Genomic DNA, 16,294 nt, shown 5'->3' with positions numbered 1-16,294 from the left:
TACAAGGACCATGACAGTCTGTCTGCTGCTCTCACCACACTGACCATCGTGGGTGGTCTCCACAGGGACGCAGGACTTTCCGCAATAACCGAAGTAACTCAGCTACCACACCGCTGTCGTGGACAAGCAAGTAGTTTGAGAGAGCAGTCAATGAGCGAGAGTGAGTGACAGACAGACAGGACGAACGAGCAAGGCAGTCACGTGGTGGCTGGCACCAACGCACATCTAGCGACGTCTCTCGCGTTAGTTTGTTCCGCACTGTACACCGTACATTGTACACTGACACTGTACACTCCATACTGACACTGTATGACACTCTATACTAATTTGTACATTATACACTGACACGGTAACTCTCTATTGAAAATTGTACACTCGATACTGACACTGTAGACTCTATACAGACACTGTACACTCTCTACAGACAAGGTAGACCCTATACAGACATTGTAGACTCTATATTCACATTGTAGATTCTATACAGACACTGTAGACTCTATACTGACACTGTAAACCGTATAGTATACACTGACATTGTAGACTCTATACAGACACTGTAGGCTCTATACAGACACTGTAGACTCTATACTGACACTGTAAACCGTATAGTATACACTGACACTGTAGACTCTATACTGACACTGTCAACCGTATAGTATACACTGACACTGTAGACTCTATACAGACACTGTAGACTCTATATTGACATTGTAGACTCTATACAGACACTGTAGACTCTATACTGACACTGTAAACCGTATAGTATACACTGACACTGTAGACTCTATACAGACACTGTACACTCTACACAGACACTGTAGACTCTATACTGACACTGTAAACCGTATAGTATACACTGACACTGTAGACTCTATACAGACACTGTACACTCTATACAGACACTGTAGACTCTATTCAGACACTGTAGACTCTATATTGACACTGTAGACTCTATATTGACACTGTAGACTCTATACTGACACTGTAAACCGTATAGTATACACTGACACTGTAGACTCTATACAGACACTGTAGACTCTATACAGACACTGTAAACCGTATAGTATACACTGACACTGTAGACTCTATACAGACACTGTAGACTCTATATTGACACTGTAGACTCTATACAGACACTGTACACTCTATACTGACACTGTAGACCCTATACAGACATTGTAGACTCTATATTCACACTGTAGACTCTATACAGACACTGTAGACTCTATACTGACACTGTGAACCGTATAGTATACACTGACACTGTAGACTCTATACAGACACTGTAGACTCTATACTGACACTGTGAACCGTATAGTATACACAGACACTGTAGACTCTATACAGACACTGTAGACTCTATACAGACACTGTAGACTCTATACTGACACTGTAAACCGTATAGTATACACTGACACTGTAGACTCTATACAGACACTGTAGACTCTATACAGACACTGTAAACCGTATAGTATACACTGACACTGTAGACTCTATACAGACACTGTAGACTCTATATTGACACTGTAGACTCTATACTGACACTGTCAACCGTATAGTATACACTGACACTGTAGACTCTATATTGACACTGTAGACTCTATACTGACACTGTCAACCGAATAGTATACACTGACACTGTAGACTCTATACAGACACTGTAGACTCTATACAGACACTGTAAACCGTATAGTATACACTGACACTGTAGACTCTATACAGACACTGTAGACTCTATATTGACACTGTAGACTCTATACTGACACTGTCAACCGTATAGTATACACTGACACTGTAGACTCTATATTGACATTGTAGACTCTATACAGACACTGTAGACTCTATACTGACACTGTCAACCGAATAGTATACACTGACACTGTAGACTCTATACAGACACTGTAGACTCTATATTGACATTGTAGACTCTATACAGACACTGTAGACTCTATACTGACACTGTAAACCGTATAGTATACACTGACACTGTAGACTCTATACAGACACTGTAGACTCTATACAGACACTGTAGACTCTATATTGACACTGTACACTCTACACAGACACTGTACACCGTATAGTATACACTGACACTGTAGACTCTATACAGACACTGTAGACTCTATATTGACACTGTAGACTCTATACAGACACTGTACACTCTATACAGACACTGTAGACTCTATATTGACACTGTAGACTCTATACAGACACTGCACACTCTATACAGACACTGTAGACTCTATATTGACACTGTACACTCTACACAGACACCGTAGACTCTATATTGACACTGTACACTCTACACAGACACTGTACACTCTATACTGACATTGTACACCGTATAGTATACACTGACACTGTAGACTGTGACTTTATACTGACACTGTAGACTCTATATTGACACTGTAGACTCTATACAGACACTGTACACTCTATACAGACACTGTAGACTCTATTCAGACACTGTAGACTCTATATTGACACTGTACACTCTACACAGACACTGTAGACTCTATTCAGACACTGTACACTCTATACTGACACTGTAAACCGTATAGTATACACTGACATGTAGACTCTATACAGACACTGTAGACTCTATACAGACACTGTACACTCTATCTATACACACACTGTACACTCTATCTATACTGACACTGTACACTCTCTCTATACACACACTGTACATCATACATTCTACACACTGTACACTGTATACAGTACACTCTATACTGAAACTACGTTGTAACTCGCTACTGACACGGTATTCAGGGTTATCGCCCTTACCAGTGTGTGTCAGAACGTGACGTCATATTGTGACGCAAATTTAGATTGTACGTAGAGTGAAAATTATTTGGAAGACAGCAGACGGCTGTGAGAAGTGACGACAGGCGGACGGAGTGTGTGGAGTGTTGGCTTTGGATCTTGTGTGTTGATCCCAGAGAATATATTTGTGTCGTCGACTAGGTGTCAGCCAAGTCAGCGTTTGCGTCTATTAAGAACTGGAACGTGTGATTAGAGTGGTTCCTCTAAGAGTTTTGTTCGTGGACATCGTGAAGTGTTGCCGAGACGACACTTTTCATTTCTACACCAGGGACAAGGAGGATGTTACCAGTCCAGGACGTTTTATCTCTGGTTTCTCAGACGACAACTTCCGGCAGTGCGGTGTGAGTAACTAAGACTTTAGCGAACTATTCGAAAACAATCGTCAACTTTGATTTACAGGCCGCGGCGTGAAAGACACACAGATTATATATATATAGTTGGCAGTGACGTGTGTGTGTGCTTAATGTTGAATTATATAAAAATATTCGTTGCCCACGACAAATCTCTGTGATTTATGATTGACAGAACACGTGAGGGACGTGTGTATACAGTGAGTGCGAGTAGTGTGAACTTGAGGATTGAACGCGTCCCTGACACTACTGTACTCCATACTGACACCTAATTCTATACTGACATGGTATACGGTACTCTATACTGACACTGTCCACTATATACTAGACAGGTATATAAGACTCTATAATGAATGTACGTTCTATATTGAAATGGCATATAGCACACTCTATACTGACACTGTCATTCTATACTGACATGTATACAGTACGCTCTATACTGACACTGTCATTCTAAACTGACATGGTATACAGTACACTCTATACTGACACTGTCATTCTAAACTGACATGGTATGTAGTACACTTTATACTGACACTGTCTTTCTATGGTGACATGGTATACAGTACACTCTATACTAATTTTATACTGACACGCTATATAGTACACTCCATACTGACTGTACACGGTCTATATACTGACACTGGACACTGACACTCACCTTGGTGGCGCTCATACTTGTCAACGAAATTCAGAAGTAACGAATTATTCAGGAAAACAAACAAACAAACAAACAAACAAACAAACAAACAAACAAACAAATAAAACCGTCAAAGTCGGTGTTAATACGAGCGAGGCACTTGAAGTTATCGTGGATGTGAATACTAAAGTGTCTGTCACTGTACAAAGTGTATTTCAGGAAGAAGAGTATTCACTGCAAGCTCTCTCTCTCTCTCTCTTGTAAATGTTACTCCAGACCAAAGCGAAGTGTACACCTCCGTGTGTAGACGTCTGTGTTGGTATGTTGTTCGACACTCGCTTCATCTTATTTTGTTTGAACTATTTTGATGTTATGTACCAACACCATGTTGACTTTACTACTTTTGCGGACCTTATTTCAACTTTTATGTTTTAATACACTCATTGGTTCTTGGTTAATCTGATGAGATCATCGTCATCCTCTAAGCTCACATTCGCACTTGTCTGATTTGGGTGACATTTTGAAATTAAATGACGACCTGTGGACAAGATGACATGACAGGACATCAGCCTTGTCACTGAGGCTGGTAACCGAACACAGGATGAGGCTTGAGACACGAGTCCCCCTGTGAAAACCTATTAAAGTATTACAGATCTCGATGTGTTGAATACTGTTTACATCTGTAAAGCAACAAACGGATGAATTAAATAACCGATAAAACAAATGAAAAACGATGTACAACTGAAGCGTTCATAACAATGCCGTGATAGTCTTCATGCCAATTATCAAAAAGCTCATGCTTAGATACTTATAAAAACTGTCTGACATCTTGCACCACCTGAATTTCCTACACGTAGCCAATAAAAGAAAACATCAGACACCCATGTTCTTTGGATATGTAGATGTCTATTCAACAACATATGGTGTGATCCATGTAGACTTTGCTGGAACCGGAAGGACCTGGAGCCAGTAACAAATACATAAACACTTACATTAACATGAACACTGACAGTATATCGCTCCATGCAGCCGGTGTATGAAGACTGACGCTTGAAAGCAAATAAAAGAACACTTTCAATAATATTTCAGTCCACCCCCAGTCTCCATACCTCAGCCCCGTATGTTAAGGTGGGTAATGTTTGGTCATGTAATAGTTTCAAAACACTGCTTACAATTCCAATGACTTTTGTCGCCACGACAGGCAACATCCTTAAGAGTAGGAGAAACGTGCTGAGCAAGATATTTGTACATATTTACAACTTTCTCCTCCTCCCTTCTAAGTGCCATTTCTCCCTCTTTGATAAGTAAGTGGCACTGCGGAACAAGACAAGTGTTGACCTGTCCACATACATGCATTGGGTCTTGGTGAGACAACCAAGCAACACCTACTATATATATACAACACCTACTATATATATATATACAACACCTACTACATACACAGCACCTACTATGTACACAACACCTACTATATACACAACACCTACTACATACACAACACCTACTACATACACAACACCTACTATGTACACAACACCTACTACATACACAACACCTACTACATACACAACACCTACTACATATACAACACCTACTACATACACAACACCTACTACATACACAACACCTACTACATACACAACACCTACTACATACACAACACCTACTACATACACAACACCTACTACATACACAACACCTACTACATACACAACACCTACTACATACACAACACCTACTACATACACAACACCTACTACACAAAGCCTACAGTTCATGGCATCCTACAAAGCACAAAGCAAGATTGCATTCCATGTGCATTGAGCATCTTGACTATAGAACTCATAATGTTGAATAATAATGAACATAAATATGTTTGGTTTATTAATACATCTTGAAAATATATTCTGTTACAGGTGTAGTGAGATGTGGCAGGTCTTGTATTGTCTCGTGTGTGTGTGTCATGTGTGTGTCATGTGTGTCTTATGTCACTGACAGGTGACCGGGTGTGTTGTTAGTCTGACCACAGTGGTGTCTGCCTGAGTCCGCGATGCAGTTGTGTGCGTCCATGTCTCTTGTGTGTCCTCTCATTCTTTCTCTAAATAAACTGCAAAGTATCCAGTCTCGTGTAAGATGCTAAGACACACATGGGGCGATGTTTTAAAAGTGTTTAAATAAAAAAAGACATTGGAAAATAATTGTTTTACACACGAGGTATCCAACGCGACCTCAAGAGTCCGTGGAGCATCTGACGATGGCTTTGGGAAGGTCGGATTGATCGCTCTTTAAATTTCAAGTTCGTTCTTCGCTAGAGACATCGGAAATCTTTGCTAAAGTAGATGCATTTCCATCCCAGAAAGACATTTTTGAAATGATCTGAGAAATATTGAAAGATGAGAGTTACACATCTCGTCTTCCTACCTCTGATGATGCTGACTTTTCTTTGTCTGTTTGACATCCTCTCCATCGAGTTTCTAGTCGTCAGGCTCGTTTGCGGACACATGTCTTGTGTTTTCTTCCCCACAGGCTGGTGCTGGAGACCTTTACCATCTTTACCATCCCAGAATATGGTGTAGACATCGGATGGTAAAGGTCTGCAGCTTGTTGGTGTTTGTCCCTCTCCGAACAGGACTGCCATGCGCTTATGCTTGTCCCCGAATGTTTTGAAATAGTTGATGGGGATAAGTGATATTGAGGAGACTAAAGACAAGTGTTGTGCTGATGGTTAAGATCGACCGTGATATAGCCTTAGTTGCTGGCTATGTAGGTGTGATATAGCCTTAGTTGTTGTGATATAGCGTTAGTTGTTGTGATATAGCGTTAGTTGCTGTGATATAGCCTTAGTTGTTGTGATATAGCCTTAGTTGTTATGATATAGCCTTAGTTTCTGTGATACAGCCTTAGTTGCTGGCTATGTTGGTGTGATATAGCCTTAGTTGTTGTGATTGCGATCCTATGCTCAACTGGGGGTGATCAGGAAAAAAGAAGACTATGCTACCAATAAGACTACATCAAGACATTGCTACGCCAAGATACCATCCAGACATGAATACCACCAAGATACCATCCAGACATGAATACCACCAAAATACCCTCCAGACATGAATGCCACCAAGATACCATCCAGACACGAATACCCTCCAGACATGAATACCACCAAGATACCATCCAGACATGAATACCACCAAAATACCATCCAGACATGAATGCCACCAAGATACCATCCAGACATGAATACCACCAAGATACCATCCAGACATGAATACCACCAAGATACCATCCAGACACGAATACCCTCCAGACATGAATACCACCAAGATACCATCCAGACACGAATACCCTCCAGACATGAATACCACCAAGATACCCTCCAGACACCATGGTGGTGTGGTGTGGTGTGGTGTGGTCAGCATGTTAGCACGTGCACGTGTGCAGCAGCTCTGAGCACTTCCGCCTCATCAGGTGAGGTGAGGTGTGCAGTGGTGTTAGTTGCGATGGTGGTGGTAGTGACAGTGGTGACAGTGGTAGAGGCAAGTAGAGCTAGCATGTGGTAAATCCCATTCAAGCCCGAATGTTATCAAATAACAACACAGTGTTTAGCATCTCGTCTTTGAAGGAAATCGTTGATAATTAGCGACTTCTCCTTCACCTCAACCTGACTATTATCACAGATGTACTGTTTGTTTCCGCATCGACTGTGACGACGACGCGAGGTGGGCTGGGATGTGAGTCCTACCATCACAAGGCTGTCATCAAGGCTGATGTAATTACAGTCAAACCAATGAAGTGTCGATATTTTTGTAGAAAATGTCAACATTACTGTGAAAAGTAGGTGGCGCCTAACGACACTTGAAGTGAGACTAAAGGAGTAAAAATGTGTGAGAGAGAGAGAAAGAGAGAAAGAGAGAAAGAGAGAGAGAGAGAGAGAGAGAGAGAAATAGTTGTTCAGGCTAACACACTCCCACAACTCTTCCTAACCTGAGATAAAACCCTCCACACCTCCATGTGACATTGTAGCACAAGCAGACGACAACAACGACTCTCTGTCTTTTTGCCGTTTTCCAGTCTGGAGAGACTAGAGATGGAGGACAGCCCCACCCTCTGAATGCAGGTCACGTGGTGGTCCTGTTAGCTGGTGAAGAAACTGTCGGCTGTTGGTACTCGATGTACTCAAGGATTTGCAAGCCTGTAGGCGTGTTTTCTTAAGATGATTTCAATCTCATTCTGTCCTTTCATTTTTTCCTTCTTCCCTTTATTTTCCTGCCACTCTCGTCTGTCCATCCCCTCTCCTTCTCGTGCTACTCTCGTCTGTCCATCCCCTCTCCTTCTCGTGCTACTCTCGTCCGTCCATTCTCTCTCCTTCTCATGCTACTCTCGTCTTTCCATCCTCTCTCCTTCTCATGTTACTCTCGTCTGTCCATCCTCTCTCCTTCTCATGTTACTCTCGTCTTTCCATCCTCTCTCCTTCTCATGCTACTCTCGTCTTTCCATCCTCTCTCCTTCTCATGCTACTCTCGTCTTTCCATCCTCTCTATCTTTGTTCTACTACTCTCGTCTGTCCATCGTCTCTATCTTGGTCCTGCTACTCTCGTCTGTCCATCGTCTCTATCTTGGTCCTGCTACTCTCGTCTGTCCATCGTCTCTATCTTTGTCCTGCTACTCTCGTCTGTCCATCGTCTCTATCTTTGTCCTGCTACTCTCGTCTGTCCATCGTCTCTATCTTGGTCCTGCTACTCTCGTCTGTCCATCGTCTCTATCTTTGTCCTGCTACTCTCGTCTGTCTATCGTCTCTATCTTTGTCCTGCTACTCTCGTCTGTCCATCGTCTCTATCTTTGTCCTGCTACTCTCGTCTGTCCATCGTCTCTATCTTTGTCCTGCTACTCTCGTCTGTCCATCGTCTCTATCTTTGTCCTGCTACTCCCGTCTGTCCATCGTCTCTGTGTCAGGCGATGGCGGTGAGCTGTGGGTGTATGGTCAGTCCGCCCAGTCAGACGGTGCGACTAATGCGTGCATCACAAAGTGACGGTTGAATGAAGAGTAACACAGACACGGACACGTGTGTGTAGAGGTGTGACCGACACAAAGTACACACGCCAGCCATCAACATGTGGACAACTGTCAGGGCACGGCCGTCACTTGCAATGGAAGGAAATGAAAGACCTGTGGGAGTTATTAGAACGATTTGTGAATAGCCGATGTGTTCTCACAGGGTTAGTCTGTAATTTGTGTTTGCAGTCATTAATGTGTAATTACATAATGCCCTCGCTTGCCGTCATTAATGTGTAATTACATGAAACGTTGCGGAGGACACACCTGAAGGTTTTGGAGGCTGTGGGAGGTTACCTGTAATCACACTTTCCTCATAATTATGTCGGGTAGTTTCCACCCACACACCCGGTTGCCCGTGCTTGTCTGTGCGTGCGTGAGATCATGGGCGTGTGCTGCCCACGTGTGTAAATAACAACATGCACGTGGCCATGTGGTTCGCTGTGCGTGCGTGCGTGAAAGCCAGGGCGTGTCCACGATGGTGGAGCACAAGACGGAGATAGGAGAAAGATGAATGAAGTCTGCTATTGACCGACAACTCTTGCTGCTATAAAAGGGAGATAAATTGTGTGAGGAGGTCATTGTGGTAGTTGACTTCAGTAATACATGTAGCAGGTAAATATTTGTTTGTATGTCAGGTAGGTCACTGTGGTAGTTGACATCAATAATACATGTAGCAGGTAAATGTTTGTATGTCAGGTAGGTCACTGTGGTAGTTGACTTCAGTAACAGCAGGTAAATATTTGTTTCTATGTCAGGTAGTCTTGTGACACGTGTACTATACAGTGTAATGTAGTCTTGTGACACGTGTACTGTACAATGTACTGTAGTCTTGTGACACGTGTACTGTACAGTGTACTGTAGTCTTGTGACACAGTGTACTGTAGTCATGTGACATGTGCACGGTATAGTGTACGTAGTCTTGTGACATGTGTACTGTAGTCTTGTGACAAGTGTACTGTACAGTGTACTGTAGTCTTGTGACACGTGTACTGTACAGTGTACTGTAGTCTTGTGACACGTGTACTGTACAGTGTACTGTAGTCTTGTGACACAGTGTACTGTAGTCATGTGACATGTGCACTGTACAGTGTACGTAGTCTTGTGACATGTGTACTGTAGTCTTCGTCATTGTGTACTGTACAGTGTACTGTAGTCTTGTGACACGTGTACTGTAAATGTACTGTAGTCTTGTGACACGTGTACTGTACAGTGTACTGTAGTCTTGTGACACGTGTACTGTACAGTGTACTGTAGTCTTGTGACACGTGTACTGTACAGTGTGCTGTAGTCTTGTGACACGTGTACTATACAATGTACTGTAGTCTTGTGACACGTGTACTGTAAATGTACTGTAGTCTTGTGACACGTGTACTATAGGATACTGATGGTGCTGGTGACGTTCCGCTGCTTTATGTGTTACGCACTTTAAAACCTGTATCTGCTTGTGCTGTATAACGAGGGGGGGGGGTCTTGTGGCATCAGTTAGACGGGGGGGGGCTTCTTAGACTTGATTGGAAGGTGGCTTTGGAGTTCTGACATTATCCGGGGCTTTCTTTCGGCGGAAGGTGCCACTAGTGACAAGCATGGAGGGTACTTTGACTTGGCTTGTAGAACTTATTTGTCTCCCAGTGAGCAAATATTCAAACTGACCTTTGAGGCCGTTGTCTTGGAGGCACTGTGAGCAGCCGTGTGTCCGTGACTGACGCATGAACTTAGAGTACACGTCCATGACTGACTCACCAACTTGTAGTACACGTCCATGACTGACTCACCAACTTAGAGTACACGTCCATGACTGACTCACCAACTTGTAGTACACGTCCATGACTGACTCACCAACTTGTAGTACACGTCCATGACTGACTCACCAACTTAGAGTACACGTCCGTGACTGACTCACCAACTTGTAGTACACGTCCATGACTGACTCACCAACTTAGAGTACACGTCCATGACTGACTCACCAACTTAGAGTACACGTCCATGACTGACTCACCAACTTGTAGTACACGTCCATGACTGACTCACCAACTTGTAGTACACGTCCATGACTGACGCGCGTGCAGACGTCTGACGGCATCAACGCGTTCCGCTCTTTGCCCTCGGAGCAAAGAAAGCCCTAAACCGAAATATTTGTGTCCGGTGCCATGGTGGCACGCAGCGTCCTGACTGTTGACATGTTGTTGTGACTGTCGTAGCCTGTGCTGACATCGCTAGTGTCACTCCCCAAACCGGAAGCTACGTACTGACTAGCCGAGTACTTCGCTGAGCGCAAATGGTCGAGTAGTACAAGTCCGTTGTATGACCACGAGTAATGAGTTGTAGTCAGCCATACTGTTTCCGGTATGACCACGAGTAGAGTCCCGGTGTAATGGGTTGTAGTCAGCCAACGGTTTCCGGTATGACCACGAGTGGTGTCCGGCGTCTGACGTCTCCGGGTGACGTCACACTAAGAACAATCATAAGGAGAGGCAGTTAAAGATGGCTGGACACCAACTGTCTTCAATCTTCTCTGTGACGTCACATGAAGCCAAACGTTTCCATTGTTCGTCTCAGCTACAGCTGCACATCAACAGTCCACACTTTCTGTCACCTTCGTGTTGTGTTCGGGTTGTGAGGGTCAGTGTGAGGGTCAGAGTGAGGGTCAGTGAGAGGGTCAGTGAGAGGATCAGTGAGAAGATCAGTGAGTGTAGGACAAAGACTGTCCTTCAAGGTAGTCGACGCCCCGGTGGTGAGAGGAAGAACTACCTTAGGAAGGTGGAGTGGACTGGTGGTCCCGTGCAGGACCTGCTCTCACCACAACTCTGCGTGTCGGACCTTGTCAGCTGTCGTGTCTATCCATGTGCTCCCCCAAAGTACCTGTCCAGTCACGGGAGGGACTGGCCCCTTATGTTATCTGTAGAGGAAAGCTGCTGACTGCCCCCTAGAACTGCTGGTAGATGTATGTCTGTCTTCATGGCACCAGCGATCTGGAACACGCTTTTCTCGCAACTGAGCCAAGCATCATCATTGTCTGCCTTTAAGCACCGTCTAGAGACGCACGTGTACCATGAAGGCTTTCATTGTCGTCGTCGTCATCATCATCGTCGTCGTCATCATCGTCATTAATTTTGTCTCTTGCAGACAGTAGCTGTGACCATGAACAACACAAGCTGTGAGTCAGCCCAGTGTGACTTTCTACCCGGGGTCCATCCACACGAAATCCTCACTCGCAGCCAGTACTTGATGGCCAACTTCATCTTGACCTGTTTCATCATGCCTGTCATCATCGTTATCGGCCTGCCCACCAACATCATCAACTGTGTGGTGTTCTGGCGCCAGGGACTTGGGGACCGCATGAACGTCTGTCTCTTTGCTCTGTCGTTGGTTGACCTGAGCATGGTAAGTGTCCCCACCCTCTACAGCATCGCCTACTACACGGAGCAGAGCGATCCTGTCACTCACGCTGGTCTGTCGTGGTACTTCCAAGTCTACATGTCTGGGGTCGGTCACGGGTTTCGAACTGCCTCTGGCTTCATCACCATCGTCATAGCCGTGGAGCGCTGTCTGTGTGTCACCTTCCCCCTCAAGGCGGCCTCTTTGATCAGCACTCGCACCATGGCGACGACTGTGCTTTTAATTGCTGTGCTTACTCAGGTGGCGTTCTTGACAATACCCATGACAATGAGGGTGGAAGTAGTTCAGGTGAGTAACAGCACGATAATAGGAATCGGTGACTCTGATTTCTACCGCGAAAATCAAGTTTTCTTCACAATCTTCGAAAACATGATCATGTTAAATGTAGTGCCGCTAGCGACATTTATTATCATCTGCGTGTGCACCGCCCTGACGGTGGTCAAGCTGAGGGCCGCCATGACCTGGCGGAAGACGACCAGCTGCAGCAGTGAGGGAGGTCAAGGGCAGCACACGGCACTGACCAAGATGCTGGTGCTGGTGTGCTGTGTCTACATCCTCACCGCCATCCCCTGGCTCATCTTCTACCTCGTGTTCTTGACCTGGCACGACTCGTTTTTCGAAGAAGAATACTATTATTTAAACGCAACATTGTACGCAGCGATCTTTTACTGTCCGTACATAAATAGTTCCATGGGCTTCTTTGTCTACGTCAACAGGTCCACACGCTTCCGGAAAGATGTTTTCACCATGTTTAACACTTGCTGCAAAGTGCAGCTGACAGGTGAGAAAAACACAGTTTGCAGGACACTCGGCGACATTTAGACTGGCCAGCGTGAAGGGAATGTTAGTGTCTGGATGAAGGGAATGTTAGTGTCTGGATGAAGGGAATGTTAGTGTCTGAATGAAGGGAATTTTAGTGTCTGGATGAAGGGAATGTTAGTGTCCGGATGAAGGGAATGTTAGTGTCCGGATGAAGGGAATGTTAGTGTCCGGATGAAGGGAATGTTAGTGTCCGGATGAAGGGAATGTTAGTGTCCGGATGAAGGAAATGTTAGTGTCTGGATGAAGGGAATGTTAGTGTCCGGATGAAGGGAAATTTACTGTCCAGCATAAAGTGACAAGGAAGAACGCATGAGTGAGGGCATCAATTAATGACGGAAGATAATCGGATGTTAATGAACTTGAACTTCAAAGAGCAATCAAATGAAGTGCTTTGAGTGACGTACCTTGACCTTCTGATCCACAACAGTTCTACCTGTCTGACTCCTCCATATTTTACTTCTCTATGTCTCACTCCTTCATGTCTTTCATGCCTAACTCCTTCATGTCTGACTCAATACCTGTGAACACAATGTTTCTAAAGGATTAGGTACTGAACAGTCCATGTGAACACAATGTGTCTGAGGGATTAGGTACTGAACAGTCCATGTGAACACAATGTGTCTGAGGGATTAGGTACTGAACAGTCCATGTGAACACAATGTGTCTGAGGGATTAGGTACTAACAATAAATGTGAACACAATGTGTCTGAGGGATTAGGTACTAACAATAAATGTGAACACAATGTGTCTGAGGGATTAGGTACTAACAATAAATGTGAACACAATGTGTCTGAGGGATTAGGTACTAACAATAAATGTGAACACAATATGTCTTAGGGATTAGGTACTAACAATAAATGTGAACACAATATGTCTTAGGGATTAGGTACTAACAATAAATGTGAACACAATGTGTCTGAGGGATTAGGTACTAACAATAAATGTGAACACAATGTGTCTGAGGGATTAGGTACTAACAATAAATGTGAACACAATGTGTCTGAGGGATTAGGAACTGAACAGTCCATGTGAACGTAATGTGTATCGTCTGGGGTTGTGGCTGCTGAAAGTGGAATGAATGGCAGTCTTGCCATGAGCATGAGAAGACATTTAATGATGCTAATTTGACGACGACGACGACGACGACGACGCTTTATTTTCTAGTCAAGTAATCGGCTTTCAGGACATTGACATGACAGCAAAGCACTGAACTGAGTATGTGGTCGATGAGCTGGAAGTGAAGTCTAGTCATCATTACAAACGGTGGCCATGTTGTTACAATTCACAATAAAGGAATTCTAGAAGGTGTTGCAGGCAGACAGTCTTAACATTGTTCTTCCGGCCTGACGCTAAGGTTACACTGGAGTGGACAAGCTACGAGTGAACCTTCAGGAACAGACTATGTTTGGTGTTGCTGAGGGTTCCTGTTCATAGACTATGTGTGAGAGTAAAGGACATGAGCGGCATGCCGTTACACACGGTTCAGCTACACGTCATTTTCACGAGGTTGTAGGTCACACGTGCTATTCCCGAGGGCAGGTTAGCTTACATGTGAGGGTACAGGTTATATCTGAGGAGTGTGTACACACCAGTGCTACCTTCTTTTCTTCCTCATTTGAAAACTTTAAAAAATGCTAATTGTGTAAGTGTAAGCAAAGTCGACTAGTCTGAGGAATTTATGAGCAGCACTGACTGGTGTAGCGATTGTTTACAGCAAAACCAATCTGCTGCAGTGAGCACAATTATGTATGTGTCATTACTGAAGATATGGAAGGTAAGGAGACGTTTCGAGCACAGCTATGTATGTGTTATTACTGGTGGTATGGGAGGTAATGACATGTGTAATATTACTGAAGATATGGGAGGTAATGACGTGTGTAATATTACTGGTGGTATGGGAGGTAATGATGTGTGTAATATTACTGAAGATATGGGAGGTAATGATGTGTGTAATATTACTGAAGACATGGAGGTAATTAAGTGTGTAATATTACTGAAGATATGGGAAGTAATTATGTGTGCGATATCACTGAGGATATGGGAGGTAATGATGTGTGTAATATTACTGAAGATATGGGAGGTAATTAAGTGTGTAATATTACTGAAGATATGGGAGGTAATTATGTGTGTAATATTACTGAAGATATGGGAGGTAATTATGTGTGCAATATCGCTGAAGATATAAAGGTAAGAAGAGGTTTCGAGCAGGTAGGTAGCGGCCTGAGCTGTAGATAATTGTTGTTTGTTGTTTGCAGCCAGTTGCTTCGCGGAGTTGTGTGGTATGTACAGTCGCTAGTATTTCCGTAATGAAAAGTTAATGGCGGACGATGACCTGTGCACACAGATGACACAGTTCAGCCTCCATTGACACTGTGACTCCGGAAGATGTGGCCACTGACTGCCACTGACTGCCACTGACTGCCACTGTGGCTGGCAGACTGCTGTGTACAGCAACAGGCAAAAGCTTCTTCAGTGCAGTGGTGGGCGTGGCCAGACGGGGGGGGGGGTGGTCCTTCTGTCGGAAGGATAAGGTCTTGGTGGATGTGAAAACAAGTCTTTTAAAATAGTTGTGCAACACCTGATGTAAGGCAATGTCACAACAGAAAGAAGACAGGACCACGGAAATACAAGTAGCGCTAACCCTCGCTTTTCTTATTGCCCGAGGACTTGTGACTTGTAGAATCATAAAACGTGACACTTGTAGAATGAGAGGACTTGTGACACTTGTAGAATGAGGGGACGTGACACGTAGAATGAGAGGACTTGTGACACTTGTAGAATGAGGGGACGTGACATGTAGAATGAGAGGACTTGTGACAAATTATACATTCTGTAAGTGGGTTATTTTCTGCCTCGCGACCTGGAGATGGCAGAATTTCTGTTCGCGAGCAAATACTATTAGTTGTATATGACCTCCATGGTCACGTGTTTGACCTCCCCGATATCAACAGCTCTGTAGGTTTCGTTGTCTACTTTAGCAGGTCCACGCGGTGTGGACAAGATGGTGTCAACACGTGGTCGTTGGCGTTTGTAAGACACTCACCGACCTGTAGAAACTTTCTTTACTCAAAGTTTTGTGGCAACAACAGGAAGCATGCTTTGGTCAGGGCGGTGGTGAGGAGCCCATCTCTTGTTGACACCAACTACTTGTGACCGATGAACGCAGCTTAATCACTTAGAAGGTCTTCAAACGCTCGACTGACTTAT

The 16,294-nt window shown here is 44.0% G+C and overlaps 1 protein-coding gene across 1 annotated transcript in view; it reads left to right on the top strand.

Annotated features, from left to right (window-relative positions):
- Window positions 1-2,641: 2,641 nt before the first annotated feature.
- Window positions 2,642-16,294, top strand: part of LOC112577285 — a 40,358-nt gene continuing 26,705 nt past the window's right edge. The window contains 2 exon segments of the mRNA XM_025260336.1: window positions 2,642-3,170; window positions 11,993-12,703. Coding sequence (XP_025116121.1) covers window positions 12,008-12,703 — 696 coding nt within the window. The 5' untranslated portion in view covers window positions 2,642-3,170; window positions 11,993-12,007.

This window comes from Pomacea canaliculata, linkage group LG12 (assembly GCF_003073045.1).
Source record: "Pomacea canaliculata isolate SZHN2017 linkage group LG12, ASM307304v1, whole genome shotgun sequence".
NCBI classification, from domain to species: domain Eukaryota; kingdom Metazoa; phylum Mollusca; class Gastropoda; order Architaenioglossa; family Ampullariidae; genus Pomacea; species Pomacea canaliculata.
This window is presented reverse-complemented; position numbering and strand designations above follow the sequence as displayed.